Consider the following 20,170-nt stretch of genomic DNA (forward strand, 5'->3'; position numbering starts at 1 on the left):
GGGGTGGGCAACAGTTGGGGCAGCAGTTGGGGGGGCATGTGGGCCTTGCAGGGGGGGTGGTAGCCTCTGCGGGGGCCATTTGGCCCCCACTGGGGGGCTGTACCCCTTATGTGGGGGCTGTACCACTTGTTTGGGGGTTGGAACCCCTTGTGTGGGGGCCAGACCCCCTGTTGGGGGGCCAAACCCCTTAAATGGGGGGCCATCTGCTTGTGGGAGTGCAGCAAAACGTGTATTCGTGAATTCATGTAACATGTATTTAGAGTTCACTTTATTATTATGATAAGAGACTTGCTTTACCACTGTAGGTATATCAATAAAACATTGTCCAACTGATCGCTTTCTCTGTCTTGCTCTCTCTCTCTCTCTTTGTAAATGGTCTTTTGTTTTACTTGTGGAGGGACATGGATTTGGGGGTATTTTACAGAGTGACTTTGGGATTTTTTTTATCAGGGATTTTTCAGTTTTCCAATAGGAAACACCGGAATTCCTGCTAGGGAGGCCAGTGGCAGGACCCTGCCTGCTCAGAACTGGCACCTTGGACCCATCCGGCTATGGCTGACCTCCTGGACAAATGGGGCCAGGAGGACATGCTTTGACAGTTCAAAACAAGCCACCACACCCAGAACAGATTCTGGGTGATAGCTGCCCAGATGGCTGGGAAGGGGGCACAAATGGCAATTGTGCCGCACAAAGGCCAACCCTGCAACTGCAGTCCACTGGCAGCTGGCCCAGAGGGGCAGATGCCTCTACTGGTTCTGCAGTCCCCATCTGAGTCTGGCAGGTGCACAGCAGGTCACAGCCAGGCAGCTGCCCCCACTGCCAGACTGCTGCAGTGGGTAGAGGGTGCAGGGAGCTCTGAGGGCTGTTTCAGCAGTCCAGCTGGCACAAGGGGTCCCCAGGTACCAATTGGCTGGACCCCAGAAGCTCCTGAGGGCTAGTAGCCCTGAGCTACTTGCCAGGGTGGTTTTTTATACTGCTTGGGCCAGGACAGGGCAGCTTTTTATACTGCTGGGGACAGCACAGGTGCTGGCCCTGGGCTCTAGCTCCCCCTGGTGGAAGATCCGGGAGGAGCCAGGCAGGGTTATTTTGCCCCTAGTGGCACAATTTGCTCAACAACAAAGTGCATGTCCAAGCATGTGTGCTGAGGCAAAAAGCCCCGGCTCAAATTTGCACCACTTCTATTTGAGCTGCTGCACCCACTGATGTCACCTTTCTGAGTTAAATCAAGGATGAAATTAGCCCCTTGGTCCCTCTTGTGAATAAGCCAGAAAATAGGTGTAAATATGATATTAGCTTAAGTCGTGACCTTCTGGCTCAGTCTGGCAACGTAAGATGGCTTAAACTCCACACAGAAGAATGGAAGTAGAAATGGGATACAGGAAAAGGGGGTGAAAAGTATAAGACCATAGGGCATCTTTACACATGCTCCAGGCTTGGGGGAGAACCATTCTGAGAGACAGTCTAATTAAAGTGCCCTCAGCATCTCATGTGTTCAGCATCCTGCACTTGAAAATGGTGGTGGGGACACTTTAACTAAAGTTCATCTGATGAGCTTTAGTTAAAGTACCCCTGCTGCCATTTTGAAGCACAGGGATGCTGATTACACAAGATGGGGAGGCTGCTAGATTGTGCTAATTATCACACTCCAGCAACCTTAATAAAATCTGCTCTGATGCACTGTAATTACAGTGTGTCAGAGCAGTATCCCTGCACATATAAAGATCCTATCTCACAGGAGAAGTCCCTCAAAGTCTATACCATGGTAGAGTAAATGGCAGAAATGCAGCTAGCAGGACAGTGTACAGAAAACTTGGAAGGAGCTTAAAATATTGAAAAGAAGATGCATCACATGGATAAGGGAATAATGTTTTCCTCCAAAGTTTTACTACTTAGCTGTTAGGAATCTGATATGTTATTGACAAGTAACGGAGCAAAACAACGTGGATAAGCTCATGCTGGGGCTCTCAGGCTGTGGCCAGAATAACCTGAGATGCAGAAAATATGAGTGAAAAATACTTATGGACATGTGGCAGCAGCATAAACGATGGCAATTGCCCCATCTGATCCAAGAGTTTGGAAGGTAGTTAGTACAACCCAAATGAATGACTAACATTAGTGGTGGAGTCGGGTGCATCCTTAGGCAGCTTTTCCCAGGAAAGGTCAGCTGTAGTTTAATACTGTCCCTTATGTGAGGTTACCAGAAGGGTGACAGTGTAAAACCAGTCTGCCTTCTCTCAAAGGCAGAATGCTTGTTTTCAGGCTGGTACAATTTATACCACCAGGCACTAACAGCAGTGATTCAAACCCAGTAACCCTATCTCTATTTAAGGACTTTTTGAATGAGCCATGTTGATGTTCATCTGACTTCTAATCTTATTCTTCCAACATTTTTTTATTTCTATTTTTATGGATTTTATTTCTATTTTTAGGATTTGGAAGAGGAGGATGATGACCAGCCCCTCAGCCTGGCTTGGCCTGAAACTCCACGCAAACAGATCACATACCTTATTTTTTTACCCATTGTTTTTCCACTGTGGGTTACCTTACCAGATGTCAGAAAGCCTGTAAGTAATGCCCCTTCTGCTGTTACATACTTTAATATATTTTGCAAAATGGACTGGTTTCATAAAACAGTTAAGCATCCCTTGTGTTGTGCATTAGTTACCCCTGTTTGACACAGTTTTGATGTAATTTAACTCAGTGCAGTAGACTCAGGTAAGCTAACAGATCAGATCTGTCTATGGGCTAGAAAATTTCAAACATCAGAATGGGGCAGTACTTACATTCTTAGGCTTCAGTTTCTCTGTTTTTATGCTTCTATAGCATGTTTTTTCATGCTACTATCAGAGGACATGGGTCTGTAGAAAATGACCAACATCAAATAGCAGGTTGTTAATAACAGAGCGCATCTACACATGCATTAATGTGCTGTTGTTAATCTGCATTGTTTGGTACGTCTAATATGAAGTACTAAATGCACAATAACTAGTGCTACTGCACACTAGTGCTGCCATACAGTCTTTTTGTGTTGCTTAATGTGCAGTAGACTAATTTTACTGCCCACAGATTTTGCCCTGACATGTTAATGTGAAGTAGAATTAGACTAATGCACATTAAGCATCTCATAGATGTGCCCACAGAGTGGGGAAAAAAGTACCTTTTGGATTGATGCGGGCTATGTATGAGTATTGCTTTCAAGAATCAGCTCACTTATTTAGTGATGCAAAGGAAGAGAAATATAGATTTTTTTTTAGTAGATTCAACCAAGATGTTTTTCATTATTTTTTTCATGTGGAAAAAGTACAGCACTAGAATCATCAACCTTAAAGCAGTATAAAAATTATCTGAAAGGTAATAGCTGGGTTGGAATTTATATGCATAAATATTTTATGGCACAAAGAGAGAGGCTGTAATAATTCCTTCCCTGGGCCTTGATGGCTCCATTTCTAAATGTCCATTATACAGCACTTAACCACCAAGGAAGTCCCACACACAAGGCAGTTCCTCACCCATTAAAATCATGCTGTGACATTGGCTCCATACTGATTCAAAGGGAAGACTGCCACCTATTGGAACCTTAATACTACTGCCTGCTGTACCTAGGTGATCCTTGGAATCACCTAGGATAACAGCATATCACCTTCCATAACAGCAGTTACCTTGCCTAACCCAGCTAAACTTATCTGAACCAACTTAGTTTGTGAGATCTAACAAGATCTCTGCAAAGCAGGGGCTCACCACGCAACAGGGTACAGAGGTAGATCAAACACTAATAGCTAATTCAGTTCTCAGATTAACGCAGGCCAGTTGTGTAATGGTTTTTAAATTATTATAGGCTACAAATAAACATGGTCTTCGGAGCAGGATTAGCTGTGCTGGGACGTCTGCCTCATTGGCCTCTATAGGCATTGACAAACTTTGTGCTGCAGGGTGGGGTCCCTGCCATGCCCAGGGCTTCAGGGGCCTGACCTGAACGACAGTAACTCCAGATGCCATACCCCAAGTCCCACATGCAGGTCCCTTGCTTGCAGATATGTACCCCAAGCTGGGGCACAGCCACCTGATATGAGCCCCATAGCAATCCCCAGGAAGGATCTCCTGCAGGGGAATTCCCATGCTGTGCAATAAACAAACAGATGTCCTCCCCACAAGCTGTGACTGCCTTTGGACATGGTAGTATTTTGGGGCACTTGGAGTACACCAAAGGGCTAAGACATCTGTTTGCTCGCAACTTGTGCCAGCATAAAAATGTTATGTGGGCCCAAGAGCAACATCTGTTGGCACATACAGTTGTCTCTGAGGTTCCTGGACAATTTACAGTCATGTTTGTCCTTTTGTTTCCTGTGCTTTATTAAAGTAAGGAAAAAATAATGAGAACACAAGCTATAGCGCACAAGACACAAACTACCTCAGGAGCTGGCAACCTTTTGCCACTGCACATCAGAGTTTACAACCCAGCCTCTTGCCAAGGGCCATAAATCTCTACCCCTCCAGAGAGCTGAAGCCACCTGCCTGAGGATAAGTGCAGGCGGAGGTGAAGCAAGCTCCTGCAGCAACCTGGGAAGAAGGCAGATTGCTACAGGGGTGGCAAGGAGGATGCAGAATTTTACCCGCCACCACTCTCTTTGCACTATGGTGACAGCTGCTGCTGCTGCAGCAGTGTGGGCTCAGGCTGCTGCAGCTGAGGGGCAGGCTCACTGCAGTGCAGGCTGCCTCTGATGCCTTGTTCACACCTCTCACACCAGATATGGGTGAGGAGCTGCACCTCCCATAGCAAAAAGGCAGTGGGGAGTTGGAAATGGCACCATTCCATTCAACCCCTGGCCTCTATACATTACTGACTGCAAGGCAGCCTGGCTTCCAGGGTTTGGCAGCTCTGAGGTGCATCTGCTAGAGCAAAGACTCTTAGGAGGGCATTCTGACACCTTCTCTAAGTCAGCGCTCAGGGTAGGGCCCTGCTCACCTTCCCCTCCAGCAGGAGTTGCAATCCTGAGTGCATGCAGGGCTGCAGAGAAGAGCGCTGGGGAGGGCAGAGGAGCCTGGTGCAACTCTGTGCCAACCAATCTTCTATGACACCCTGTCCTCTGTGCTGCCACGGGCCAGGTCAGACCTTCCCCAGCTGGATCCACAGGCTGAATAAGTTGGGCCATAAGTTGCCGACCCCTGAATTATGTCATAACTATTTTATTAATTACAAACCTGGTGACAAGAGAAACGTAAGCCCAGTCTGAAGTAAATGAATCATTCCAATGAGGGCTAACCAAAGACAGAGAAAAAAGAGTATTGTTTTCTTCTAATCTCTTGCAGGAATAGTAACTTTGATTGTTATTTGTTAATGGTAATCAGACAGAGGTACATGCCTAAAGAGGTTCTCTTCAGTGCAGTGTATGTTAGCCTTACATGAGCAAACTTCAATTAAGGAAAGAGTTTTGCTTGAGTAAAAGCTGAGAAAAACCTGAGTAACTGTGGACTTCAAGATTTGTATTTTTCTGTACATTCTCTTTAGTATCACTTTAGAATGAAATGGAGAAGACTGTCTTAATGAAAAGCACTGATCGTTTTTAATCTGAGCTTTTTATTTGGATTCACCAAAGGTTGATTATTAATAATAGTAACTGTCTATAATAATTCATCATGCCTTAGCTCTCTTATATTTACATCTCCAAGCGATGATAGATGGTAGATGCACGAAAGCTAATAAATTATTACTGGAATAATCCCTCAAGTATTTTACTTTCTTCTCCTTGAATCAAAAATAGATTTAAAACTTCGGGGAGACAGGGTCTATATCCGCATTCTACCTTCTGCCTCCCACTCATATTTCCCCTCCTCCATGCTGAAAAACTTCAGTTCTGCACCAAATCCACAAGCTGAAATAAGACAAAATAATTTGCTTTCAGATAAAGAATCCTAGCTTTCCAGTTTCCTCTTCTAATGTTTGTGCTTTCTTCTAGTTTTCAGAATTCATCAAGAATTCTTGCCTAGTACCAAAAAACAGCATATGATACAAGACAAGTTGCAAATGTATCTGTTATTTTTATACATGTATTTCTTTGCATACGTATTGAAAAGAGTTCACAACATTTTTGTAGCACTGAATACTTAAAAAAAAAAGTGTTGCCCACCATTATTTTGAATGCAAGTCTCAAACTAAAATTGACAGAGTTTGCAACATTTTTTGTTCATTCTCCTCAACATGTATACACTGCAGAATAGAGCAGTTGTTAACAAGAATGTTTCTGGAAAACCAAAATCTCATGAATATTCAAGTAGCTTCATCTCCATGTGAATAATAGCACTGGTAGTGTTCACACCAGATCTAGCCCATGGATGTCCAATAATTTAGCCCAGATGTCCAGCAGGAAATACTTCACCATGACATAAAGGATGAAGTACATGTGTTTATGTTAAAAATCAGTGGGCAGCAGGGGCTAGGAAGAATCTCATTCACTGAAAAGAATAGCTTGTCACATGGGAATATAGGGAAAGAAGCTGAGCATTGCATGCAGATTGTAATGATGTAATTATAACAGGAGAGGTAGCAGGATGGATCAGTGTGACAAGTTGTTTACTTTGAATATTACTGTCAAAGAATTAACCAGATGGTTACAAAAACTCTCTGTGCCCAGCGGCCTAACTTGTCAAGTATGGTTCATTAGCTTGTTTGTGCCTAATACTCTCACTTATTTAATGCACTCCCCAACCTGCAACAAGGAAAACCTGGTTGATTAGGATGGTTTAAAAAGTGCTTTGGAATTCACATTTACATGCACAGTGTGAGGCAAACCTAAAACACCATTCAGATTTTCAAGGGAAATTTATCATTGGAAAACCTATATGCAAATATAATAATTTTCAGTAGGAAATATCGAGGACCACTGGAGGCTCAGACTGGCACATAAGGTGAGCATGTGTATGCAAAACAACTGTATGATACTTTTGATGTCTTCTCTGTGTCCACTTTTGAAAACTGTTCTCCCCATACTCCCCCCCCCCCCCGGGCTTTTTTTTTTGTTCTCCTTTTATCTCTCTTCTGGCATGTTTTTCACCTGGATCAAACAGGGAATGTCCAACAGCATTTGCCAACACTACATTCAGTTCTAGAAGTCTTTCTCATTTAAGGAACACCAAATGTCTTGCAAAATCTGAATCCTAGCTTATTTAGGATCCTGCTATTTTAATTTTTTTCTGAATTTTTTCAAAATTTTTCTGAATGTTGTCCAATTTACACATAAATGGATTTTTATGTGTAAAATAGAATGATAGGAGGCTATACATTAGTTCAAAAGTGATTTCATAACTGATGTAGTAAGTGACTTACATTAATAAGGAATCGCTGGTTTAATATACCATTTACTTAAAGCCAACTTCATGGAGATAGACCTACTATCACTAGAGCACTGTTAAAGTTACTTGAAGTAAACTGGAGGTAAATTATTTTTTCCCAGAAAACTCATTGTTGACTTTTTGTTCGAATGTCAGTAATAACTAATGTTTAGCTTTTGGAACTGGTCAATTAGAAATTGGTTCTAGTATAAAACTGTGGGCCCTAAATAAAGAAATATTGATAGGTATCTCTAAAAACTGATGAAAGTAATAATATTCTAAACATACCAATGCTTTGTTCTAAGTTAGACCCGCATTTGCAGCTGTGTTCCTGCAAGATCTCAGGTGGTAATTGGCAAATAATGGCTAGCTCTTTTCATATCTGTAACTAGCATTTCTATAAGGCTTTTCATCACTATATCTCAAAAAAATTACAAAATAAAAACATATCATTATGTACACATTACTGTTATGAAAATGGGGGGATTGTGAGACAATATGATGCAACTAAGCCGATCCACCAGGCCAACAGTAGGGTCTCTCATATTCCAATCTCTCACATTTCGATCTCTCATATTCCAGTATAGTGCTCTACCCATTTGACATTATTGCTTCTCCCTTAACAAACTTTTTGCTGAGCAAAATTCTAATAACTACACAGATTCTTCAACTAAGTGAACGTTTCTGTCCACTGAGAGCCTTGTTATCAAAGGGACTCTGAGCAAGGACAAGGATTTACCTATAAGCAGGATGAGAACCTAAATGAACAACAAATGATGGATGAAATACAAATGAGATGAGTATTCATGTCTCAGTATGTGTGTGAGGCAAACATATGAATTATTACAGTAAAATATTGGGTAATAATAATAATAAGAAGAAGAAGAATAGAAGTGAGCAAAAATATTTTGTTTACGAAATCATTAACCTCAGAAACACTCCATATTCTGAAAACGTCCTTTGGTCACAATTCCTATTTATTTTAAACTTTTTATTTAAAAAACAATACTTTCAGGAATGCAGTACTGATGTGGTCTTGGAGAAATAGCCTTGAATAAATAAGGCACTGTGCTATGCAGCAGCACAGTCCAGCAGATCTCTGTTCAAACTGACATTGCTAAGTGGAAAAGACGTAATTATTGTACCCACTGTGCTTCTTGACTTTGTTCTGTTACCATGACCACAGTGGTACCAATTTGTAATAAACAAAGTGCTAGTATCTGTGTACAGCAGCCATTACAACAGCTGCAATGGTCCATTGCAAAGAAGTGTTGATGGAAAAGCTGATGTCTGATAGCTCTGATTCATTTTTATCAGGGAAATTTTCAGAACTGACAGCTTTGCATGTTCCCAAGAGCTTGCAAATTACTTGCAGCAGTGAACATGAAAAACTTTGACAATAATTACAATTTTTTGAAGTACAAATCCAGCTTCAGAAAAAACGGTACACCCACTGTTTTTACTAAACCATTTATATGCACATTATATGACAGCATTTATTGGATTTTTCATGATTTCAGCTTCTATAATTGGCACAGACTTTACATTTTGCATTGTTTGAGTTATAATGTTTTCTACTTTAAAATAGATAATTAATTTGGAAAGTCTGTTAAAATACTCTTCACCTTGAACTAATTCTCATCAGTTAATTATACTGAAATGGAATTGGCTCAGACCATCAGGGTACACGTATCCTGCATCGTTACTAACTAATAATTCTCAACTATACAGTTCCCCATGTTCTGGTTCCTTGTGGGCGTCTGATTTGGATAGGCACTGTCTGGTTATTTTACAAGAACCATATGGTGTGGATAACACTATATTCTGGTTGAATGACAGCCTGTCCCAGCCGCCTGTGGAGGGTTCAGGATTGAGAGTATGGTCGGGGGTAGAAAGGTAAGACAGGTTTATTGACTTAACAAAAACACAACTATGCGTAGTAACAAGACAAACAATGACAGACAAGAATAATTCACATCGGCAACTTATCGGCAGTCCCCTCTGATGCCTGATGTACAACAAGTTTCTCTTTCCACAAAGCTCAGCGAAGTCAGGCGTCCCTGATCAGCGCTGTCCGAGAGGGACCGGGAAGGACCCTGGTATTCAGTCCTTGGGCTCCTCGAAATCCACAGGCCCACTGATCCAGGTCAACAGCTAATTAATCCCTTTCACCAAGCTGTATCTTCCTTATGAATGATTTCCGGATGTTTTAGCCAATTTATAGCATCTGAACGGTACTGATAACTTACAGCCACTCTGATTCTTTTTACTTCGGCTATCCTTAGACTGACCAATAGCAGTACAAACCTTGCATTCCTTTTGATAAGGTTAATTTTAACTACGCCACAGGGCCTTACTACTTCAAGGCTTTCCTAAATTTACTAGGCCTTACTTTATACAAGGCCTTACTACATCTTAAACTTTAATTAGGCTCTTAACAACAACAGATAGCTTAATATCTAAACAAATACAGAAAAACACTTGGTCTAATCTTCATCGAGCCTTCAGCAAGCACCTTTATCACACAGATAATTTTCAGCTGTCACAACAGCCATAGGATCTGCATAGTGTACAGTAGGGTTACTGCTTGACAACTGCACATTGAATATGCAAATTCCACTGCTCTGATTGGTTGTCATATTTAGCATTTTAAAGCTCACTGCCAAAAATACATATATTGGCTCATCATCTTGTTCCTTTACCTGAAAATCTGGCTGTAAAAATACTGACAAGGAATTGAATATCATTATTTTGAAAAATAAATAAACCATTGTCAAATCACCACCTCTCTACCTACATTTTGGTCTGGGAAGAGGTTGTTATATGGGTTGGGTGTTTTCCTGTTTAAAACATAGGCACATATGACTCCTGCGTGTGGAAATACTGTATTTCCCACAAATTCTTGTTAGAAAATTACTTATATAGTAGGTGGCTGATTGAGTTCTTCAGTATAGAGTAAATTATTTCTCATTGCTATATAAACAGATATTTGAAGTATATCAAACAAAATAGCATATTGCTTTTTCTTTTAAGTAGTGTTCTTCATGGTAACATAATTTATATGCCAAGTACTATTTTCATCAGTGTTAGACACCATTAATTTAAAAGAATATCCTTTTAGAAACTGCAATAATTTTCCCTCTCTAACTAAATTTAGCCACTTAAAATTATATATTTCAATGGATACTACATGAGTATAATTAAACCTACTCAGTCTTTAATGTATCTTGTTATAGATAATGAATTTTTTATTTTTTTTTACTTCTTGATAATTATCTAAATAAGCTCAAATTGTGGAATCCCTCTTTGCCATAGGCCAGGTACAGACATTACACTTCTACCAGTATAAGATAAGAAGGTCAGCAAACAAAACCAGTCTATAGCCATAACAGAACAGAAGTTCAGCACCCATAGACTGGTTTAAAAATGGTGGAACCTGGTCTAAGATTTGCTCCTCCCCTGCAACAGGTGATTATGTGTTCTGTTCACTACTGATCTACACCACTTACAAAAAACTGTGTAACTTAGATTGATTCCACCTCAGGCTTTTTGAATGTCTGTGCCTAGCCTTAGTATTAATTTACTAACACAAATTTCAGTGGGACTTCTCACATTATAATAAATGCTGACCAAGCTGAGTTTTGCAACTTGATCTTTAGCCATCTAAACAGCTAAAAATAGATGTGGATTTTTAATTCTTCTTTTGTGAGCAGGAAGAATATAAAAAGCTACTTTCTTCTCTTTCCATCACTAAGCTTTTCCTTTTTTCTTGGGCTGTTGCCCACTGAAATAAATGGAAACACCCCCGTGTCCCTCAATGGGCTTTGTAATCAGGTACTGAGAGTTTAAAACATTTACAAAATATTCATATTTTTATTGAACCAGTTCTGGCGGTTTGGACATTCTACTTGCTCCTGTTAGCTAGCATTCATCCATATAAAACAATCCTTGAATATTTTGCTACCCCAAACACATGCCCATTCTGTTTAATATACAGAAAAGCTGGTCATGCGTTTATGTGACCGCCCTTGAAAAGAAGGCTTTAGAATGACTTTAAATGCTAAATTAGCAATGTTCAGATGGTGCTTGCTTTCCAACTCTTAGTTGAGTTGAGTTCAGGGAAAGTAGTGGGGTATTCAGAATGTTCTCAGAGCTAATTCTCTCCCTGCAGTTGGGATTTACTGATGCCTCTCAGAGGAGGAAACACACAGCTTGTCTCTTGTTCTTTTGAAGTACATAGGAATGGCAGACCTATATCTAAAATGGTGCAAAGTGGAAAATACTTTATAATTTGGACCATACCTCTGAGAATTGCTTTTCAAAGAAGGAACAGAGAGAGAGAGAGAGAGAGAGTCTGCAGAAATCAAACCGTTTACATGTAAAACTGAGAGTTTGATGGCAAGATCACCTTGGATCTCATGGTTTGATCTGAATGCACCAGCTGAGGAAACTAGTTTTGGATAGTTTTGCCAGCTGGAGAAAAAGTCCCAATCTTGTGGTCCATGTGGACAAAAATGAAAAGAGAAGTTGATGACTATTTAATGGGCAGAAGTATTGTGGAGTCAACAACAACAACAACAAGCCATGGAACCAATACATAAAGTGGGGAGTGATGCATTACCACAGTGATATATTATCACTCATTGTTTCATTTTGTATGACCTGATATGAGAATAACCTAAAAAATGAATGATTTTAAAGAAAAAATGACTTTAAAGATGGGAAGCATCTTCCTACTTCACCTTTTGTTTCAAACAGTAATTAAATTTACATTGTGTTTACCCAGGACAGTGTTATGATCAAGATTCCTCTGCCAAACCACTTAGCTTGAGCTCTCTCTTTTAAGTATGCACAACTTGCTAAGGGAAAATATGGATTATGAATGAGGTTGAAAAAAACAGCAGCCAAAATAACTTACAGATTTTAACATGACCCATTAGTTGGTGGTAAAAATATTATATATTCAGAGTTTGACAGTAAAGGAGAAAAACATCATGAAAATGAGGCTGCTTTGCTGTAATATAGATTTTGATATTCATTAGTAGGCTTCAAAGAGATCAACATTTGAGAAAATTTACTTTTCTTTTATAACAAACCTCCACACAGAACAAAGGGGAGGGGTTTCACAATAACCAATGAATACATTTTTTAAGGATTTGTAAATGCTAATTAAAGAAACAGGTTAGTATTCTAAGAAAACATGATTCACTTAGAACTTTAGAATGTACATTTTTTAAAATTCTAGATCTTGCAGCACTCTTTATCATACCAGCTGTGAAAATGGTGCGCTAAAATACATTCTTAATGTATAGTTAATTGGACTAAAAGCAACCTTATATATGCATCTTGTTACTAATCTTATTAAAGGAATGTGTGTATACATGTAAAAATGTATTTTTCTTGTTGCAACTTCTTTCCACTTTCTGTCTGATACTTTGTGAATAAGCGTTATTTCACAAGTTAAAAGCTAAAGCTTCAGCAAAGTACTTGAAGGAATTGGGGCCAAAGGGAATATTGAATGAATGACAAGACAATATTTACTGTTCAGTATAAATCAGTATAAGCAGTGTCACTGCTGTGGTTTCATAAAACAATCTTGTAGGCTTTTTCCAATTTAAGTCAGTAGAAAATTTGCTTCTGTGCAGAATTCAGTGTCACGGCATTTGTGATCATAGGTAGATGAGGTAGTCACCTTACCTTGATCACTCTGAGGGTTTTGTTTTAAATTTGTTTAGAGACTGTATGTGCATATGTCAGCATTTGACATGGATGCTGACTTCATCTATTTATTTCCTTTTCAGTCATCCAGGAAATTTTTTCCTGTTACATTTTTTGGATCGATCAGTTGGATAGCAATATTTTCTTATTTAATGGTTTGGTGGGCGCATCAGGTAAGAGAATGACACTGGTATGAAATGAAACTGTCCACTGTGTTTCAGTTTCTGAATAAACATTCAGAGTCAGTCAGTCACCATGTTGATTATTAGCTCCTTATTCTGTCAGGTAGAATGGCTGATGTGGAAGTGTCAGAATCTGGCAGAAGTGGGTGAATAAATTTATTTGACAAATATTTGACCATTCTCTTAATATCAGAACCAATGAGACCTTCTTCTGATAATGATAGTGATTAGTTCCTCCTTGACAAACTTGCATTAATTGCTCCTTGTATTTGGGCTTGTAGATATCTTCCTCTGCCACTCTACCATAATTCCTCTGAGTTGACAGTAATATAACAGGATGTACGCAGAGCAAAGTGCCTTCACCTTTAATAACAGCCCGTTTCCTGCTGCTCTTATTCAAGAGAAATGCCCATTGAACTCAGTGAAGATTTTTGTTTGAAAAATATGCTTTTTCTCCCTACTAGCAGTAGGGAGACAAGCAGTATTATCAAAGACAATACTAAGTATTATCCTTTTACAGCAGCCTACTAAGTATTGTCTTTGATAAATCACTTTGTCAGTGATGTTGTATGAATGATGTATTTCCTTTCTTCTCAAAAACCTACCAGAAGAACCCAAGCAAGCAAACAAGAAGGCCGTATCCACACAAGCATGGATATTTGGTTCCCTAGGGACAACTAGCAGCAGGACACCTTGTGCCACTGCTAGTTGTCCCTGGAGAATGCCTGTGCATACAAACTTTGACACGCAGCTGGTGTAAGGAAGGCTGGGGCCAGCACTAGGCCCCCCTTATCTGGATATTCAGTGGTCAAAAATCTCCCCCATGCTGTTCCCTTGCAGCATGGAGAACAGCTGAATGTGCAGTGTCACAAACCACACAGCTGTGCTTGTCTGGACGCGGCTGAAGTAAGTAACTAGTTGCAAGCATGAGAGTGTAATCTGCTCTCTTCCATTGGAGTCCTACCATAGATCAAAGCTGGAACTTGCCCCTAGCCAGTTTCCATTTTAAATGAGTTTACAGCCAAGAATGTCCATTCTTTCCCTGATATCAATTTTTCTGTCTCTTATTTCTCTTAATAACCCTTAGGTTGGAGAGACCATTGGCATTAGTGAAGAAATCATGGGATTGACCATTTTAGCAGCTGGCACCTCTATCCCTGACTTAATTACCAGTGTGATTGTAGCACGGAAGGGTCTTGGGGATATGGCAGTATCCAGCTCTGTTGGCAGCAACATATTTGACATCACAGTGGGGTAAGTACTTGAGAAATACTAATATCTAAGCTACAAAAACCCATGATGATTTGTGATATTGTTAGCCCTAATTAGTTCCTGCTCATCTAATTTAAAAAAATCTACTTACACATAGGAGTGAACTTACACCAATATATCCCACTAAGCATTTGGAATAAGTTATAATCAGCCTAGAGAAAAGTATATTTCTCAGCCCCTTACCTCCAGATGAGGGCATGTGTAGCATCAATTTCTGCTTTCAGTATGGATCAATAAGATATTGCTGTGCTACTTCATGTGTATGTCAAAGGTTTTGCCAGAATTACTGAGAATCCCTTAGACTATTCATTGTCCCCTTACCTGTGGTTTTTGTGAGATTTAAGGCAGATTTAAACCCAGCACATTATCTTGGTGGAGTATCCCCTTGTTATGGGAGAATCCCTGGGTTGTATACAGGCAGCTTCACATCCTGACACTCGGTATAGGAGCTCCCCGGCAATCCACAGCTCCTACAGCAGCCCTCTGCAGGCCACCTGCAGGCAGTTATGTGGAGCAGTGCTCATATCAGGCTAGTGCAGACCCCAGGGCATAGGTACAAAGGGTTGTTCCAAACCATCACCCCTTAGCAATATCCAGTGCCTGGGAATGGCCAAGAATCTAGGCCTCAATTATGTGGTGAATCCACCCGCACGTTTTGTGTTTAATTTTCAAACAGTAAGAAATATCATGAAAAGTTTAAGATCCCAATTTAGAACATTTTTTGTAGCATAAGCAGTGATCATGTTGCATAAAAGCCTCCTTTTTGTAATACTCAGATATCACCATTTATTTTCTTCCTTACATTTTTAATTTTTTTGTTTCTGGAAATGTGGACTCCCTTGTAGTATATGCATACAGTAATGCTGTATGCATGAAAACAGCAGAATCCAGCTCCATTTATCATATGGTTAATACTGAAGCTGCAATGAATTATTCCCATTTAATTGGGTTATTTAGAGACAATACAGTGACATGATGTGAGCTTCAGATTAGTCTCTCTTGTTACATGTTCAAAGCTCTGCTAAGTCCCAATCCAGTGCTTTAAATATTCACTTTTACTTGACATCTTCCAGAGTAATGTTGTCTGATGTTTTAGCATCACAGTTGGAAATTCAGTAACAGCGAGCATAATAACAGAAATTAAGCATTAGTTCGGACAAAGTTCAAACCGTTTTTGCATAGGTTTCCATTCTCGCTGTGAATCCAGAAGTTTTAAGGGCCAAACCTTGAGGGTAGCAGCTTTCTCTCTCAGTCCAGGTTGCATTGACTCAAAAACTACCACTGATGATGTGTGGGAAGGTCACAACCCTGGAACATTCACTGGCACTGCAGGTTCTTCCCTCTTGCCAGTCTAGATCTGATATTGCCTTCAAGGGAAGATGTAGGGGGGTAGGGTCATCTAGTTGAAACTCCAGGAATAAATTAAAGAATCCATGCAGTCAGGAACCGATCTACTAGCTGAAAGCTGTTGGTCACCTAGGCAGGAAAGCCTCACTGGCTGTGAAAAGTGAGTCCCCTGGATCTTTCCATCCTCATATTTCCTTCAAAGTAATGTGATTGCTTATCTATAAAGTGAGTCTGGTGTCTCACTCTGCGAGCATCCTGTAGTGGGGAGTGATGACAGAGAAGGATAGGAAAGTGAGAGAAGGGTAAGAAAACCTAGGGCTACTTGAGAAATGGAGAGCTCCCTTATATGTATGTCCTTCCTTCTCAGCTGCTCCACACCTCCAGATGATGGCATAATAATAATAATAATAATTTTTATTATTATTATTATTATTTTATGGTAGTGCCCACATTCCTCAGTCAAGACAGTGTTTTCCCCCTCTACTTCTTATGTTAGGACAGATTTTCCATAGCTTGACAGTTCTGACCTCCTCTTGAAGAGGAAGTTTCAACATAGTCACACTGTCTGATCAAGTCATCCCCCACGGCCAAGTACAGAATTGTTCTTTTTAAAGTTATCAAATGCTTACTTATTGGGTCCTGTACTAGTCAGTCAGTTGGGCTTCATTGTGTATAAATCAATGGCTTTGTTTTGAAATGTCTCCAGAGCATTTCCATTAACATTTTCAGCTTCTCTACAGCATTTCCAATTTCTTTTTTTTTCTGTTTCTCAACAGACTTCCTTTTCCATGGCTCATATATGCTATAATTAACAAATTTGCTCCAGTAACTGTTAGCAGCAATGGCTTGTTCTGTGCTATTGTCCTCCTCTTCATCATGCTGATTTTTGTCATTCTTTCCATTGCTTTCTGCAAGTGGAGGATGAATAAAATCCTAGGTTTGCTCATGTTCGCACTCTATTTCGTGTTCCTGATCGTCAGTGTCCTTCTGGAGGACAAAGTGATCTTGTGTCCTATCTCCATCTAGTGGGAAGCGCTGACTTTCTTGAATAAAAGAATAAGAATGATGCAAATGGAGTTTACCCTGACAATTAGCAATGGATCCATAACCCTTTTTATAAAGGAAAGGAATGGGTAACAGAGGCTGAAGATTTATTCATCTGATGCATTAGCTACTGCTGAATGAGATATTTACTTTGAAGATACGAGGCCGGATGCCATAAGGCTTTTGTGCTTGTGGGAGGAAGCTCTCATTGCTCCCTGGTGGAGGTACAGTACACGTATCATAACAGTGAAAGCTCTTATATATTCTGCACATACCATATGTTTCCATGTACCTCTCTTTCTCTATATTTATATATACCTAAACACAAAGTGATAAACTTTTGTAAGAAGAATGCTAGTATCCAAGTATTTATCTGATAAATCTGTGGAAGTGATTAGCCAACTATGTTTATGAGTAACAGAAAGAAAAGAATTTTCACATCACTTGATCCAAATGGGCTAATGGGCTGTCCTTTTGGTTGGTGTTCTCATGTTTTGGACATCTACTTCATTGGCCTTTACATGCACTTAGAATAGCACAGATGCTATTCTGATAGAATACTGCAAAAATCCTTCAGGTTCCAAAAACTGCCTCTTGGTGTAATGGTGCACTATAGCCTGGAGCATTTTTACTTGGGTCAGACATTCCTGATAGTCACAGGTAAATCCCAGACTGGGGATTTGTGGCCTCTTCTAGGATCAGGCCAGCATGCAAGGATAGCAGAAAACTACAGAGTGAATTCACTATTTTTCTAGTGTAGCAATACTATAAGCAATGATACTACCTTTCTTATGCTACTACTACTATAGGTTTGCCTTTTCATATAAGAAAAAAGGCTGGATCTGCTTGTGTGTAATCACTTAGAATTTAGGTGCAACTGCTGGATAGCAATCTAGTTACTGAAGTGGATCCTATATGCATTTTCCACTACAATTTGTTGTGTAAGTCCAACAAAATAGCATACTTTTTAATAATTTGGGGCAGAAGTTCAATAGCTGTAAATTATCATAGGTTTGTTGTAGAGCTGTGATCATTTATATCAGCTGAGGATCTGCTCTACAACCTTGGGAAATAAGGTAAGAGGAACTAACAAAAAAACTCCCGTAACTGAGTTGCAGATGGACGTGCAAACAGGAATCCTGTCATTTTATTTGGTATCTAGTTTCTGCAAGTGCCCATTTTAAAGCTATTTCTCATTTTTATCACTTCCACTATGAAAATGCTATACCCAGGACTGTACAGCAGATGGCTCAGCACATTTTGTCTAGTCAGTTGTTTGGATGCAGTTGTTATACTTTCCTTTCTGCATCCAAAGCCATTTTAATTTAATTCGTAACTTCTGTCCTTCATTGTATTCCTTGCATGTATGTTTGTATGCAACTATAACTGGGTAGAGCATAACAATTAACAAAAAAACAATGGTAGATAAAACAGTAAGAAATATATATGTAACTGAAATGTAGATATAGGTAACTAAAAATAAAAGTTCGTATTATGAAAGCTGGAATGCTAATGAAGAAAAGCAAGAAAATTAGAAATTAAAATTGCTGTCCTTATCTGCTAAAGTATTACATTCTAGGCACAAAAATCACATACTGAACCAACTTCTACACCTGTGTTGCTCATGGTTTTCTAGTGGGGTTTGAGCCTGGCTAATTAGAAGCAGAAATTTGGCCATGTGTTTTGTTTAATGGCAACCATTACTCTGATATATCCTAATCTGTAGTAGACAACCATCAATTTTTCTTGATCATCCTCATCTGTGCTGTACATTTAAATATAGCAGTATCCCCTTTCAGTAGGCATATACATACTGATAGTGCCTGCTGCTGAAGAGAATGGCAATCTGAAGAGAAAACAGGTAGTAGAGCCCAAATTCTGCACTCATTCACACTAAGAAACTGCCACTGCCCTCAGTAGAAATGTGTAGGTGTAAATGAGGGTAGATTTGTCCCATGGTCATCATCCAATCTTTTGAAGTAGCTTTTTCAAAGCAATACAGAGGTTTCAATATGCAATGTTTTCCTTAGAAGGGTGGGATAAGGGACGCTGATCACAAAAAAGAGTGCATACAAAATTTTATGAGCATGATGCAGCTTTAAAGTGATGATAGCATGTGAGTGCATGCTGTCATTTGAAATATACTCAGATCCAGATTCTCTGGGTTGACACTTAAATATTAAAACACATATGTTTGATCTTAGTTCAGTGCATTAAAGATACCCTGCATTTCACTGGTATAACTACCTCAAAGTATGTACCACACTGGGGAGAGAAAAACACCAGTGCTTGTAACTGGGACAGCAGTCTTAGAGCTCTGGTGTGCTATGGAGATCCTGTAGCAGTTCAGAATCTTACAACCTGTAAAGGGTTGGAATTAGGGTAGGGAACAGAAAATAACTATTCAAGAAGGCACAAAGCAAAACAGTGCTGTGGCTGCACAAACCAAGGAAAGATCTGTGTAGGCCTAGTGATTGGTATATTTTCATTGCATTTGCATGCTATTCTCAAGTATCTAACTTGGTTGTGGCTCTTCAGGAAACTTGACTGAGTTAGGTTGTCCCTACTGACACATTCATCTTGGAAGGTATTAAAAAGAGTGGTACAACTGGTCAGCTTATAAAAGAACGAAAATTTGCATGCCTCCACTGGTTTCAGTGGAACTGCACTGAATTACACTTGCTAAGGACCTGAGTTCATGTTTGCAAAATGCTATTCAGGTTCTGCAACAACTTGCTACTTTCAAGAAGTACTGGTCTGTAGAAACAACCACAACTGAATTATGCGGTGGGTGGTTTGACAGTGTGGTACTGTGATGGGGAGAGGGAAAGTTATGTGTGAACATGCAAATGCAGTTTGTAAGAAAATACAATTCTGGCAACACTTAACTACACCATTTTCTATCAGTCTATTGAAGCTCCAAGTGCAGACAGACCTTCTGTGTCTTACTGCCTGTCTGTGTACACTGCATGGTTTGTTGATTGATCTCACTGTCTACGTATTTCTTGTGAAGTATAAGGTACATTTCTACAAATTATTCAGGTGCCTACTGTGGCAGGGCACTGTAGGTATCTGCCACTTTAAGGGCCTGAGCCAAGCTGCCAGCCAGATCCCTACTTGCTTTATAACCTGATCAGTCCCCTGCTGGCAGGAGAGGCAGCAACATTGCCTGGTTGCAAGGCTGCTAGTATCATCCTGGAGGTAAGGGAGGAGCTGTAGGGGATGGCTTGGAGGCTCCTGGTCCTGGGCATGACCTAAAACTGCACCTTGCCAGGAGTGGG

At 40.0% G+C, this 20,170-nt stretch overlaps 1 protein-coding gene across 3 annotated transcripts in view; it reads left to right on the forward strand.

Annotated features, from left to right (window-relative positions):
• Positions 1 to 17,247, forward strand: part of SLC24A2 (solute carrier family 24 member 2) — a 185,742-nt gene extending 168,495 nt beyond the window's left edge. For all 3 annotated transcript variants that reach the window (XM_019517504.1, XM_019517506.1, XM_019517505.1), the window contains 4 exons: positions 2,430 to 2,564; positions 13,128 to 13,217; positions 14,314 to 14,480; positions 16,622 to 17,247. In XM_019517504.1, the coding sequence (XP_019373049.1) occupies positions 2,430 to 2,564; positions 13,128 to 13,217; positions 14,314 to 14,480; positions 16,622 to 16,871 (642 nt within the window). In that variant the 3' untranslated portion in view covers positions 16,872 to 17,247. The remainder of the gene's footprint in view (positions 1 to 2,429; positions 2,565 to 13,127; positions 13,218 to 14,313; positions 14,481 to 16,621) is intronic.
• The last annotated feature ends 2,923 nt before the right edge of the window (positions 17,248 to 20,170 follow it).

The sequence above is a fragment of the Gavialis gangeticus genome, unplaced genomic scaffold (genome assembly GCF_001723915.1).
Source record: "Gavialis gangeticus isolate Ggan-Ray unplaced genomic scaffold, GavGan_comp1, whole genome shotgun sequence".
Taxonomy (NCBI): domain Eukaryota; kingdom Metazoa; phylum Chordata; order Crocodylia; family Gavialidae; genus Gavialis; species Gavialis gangeticus.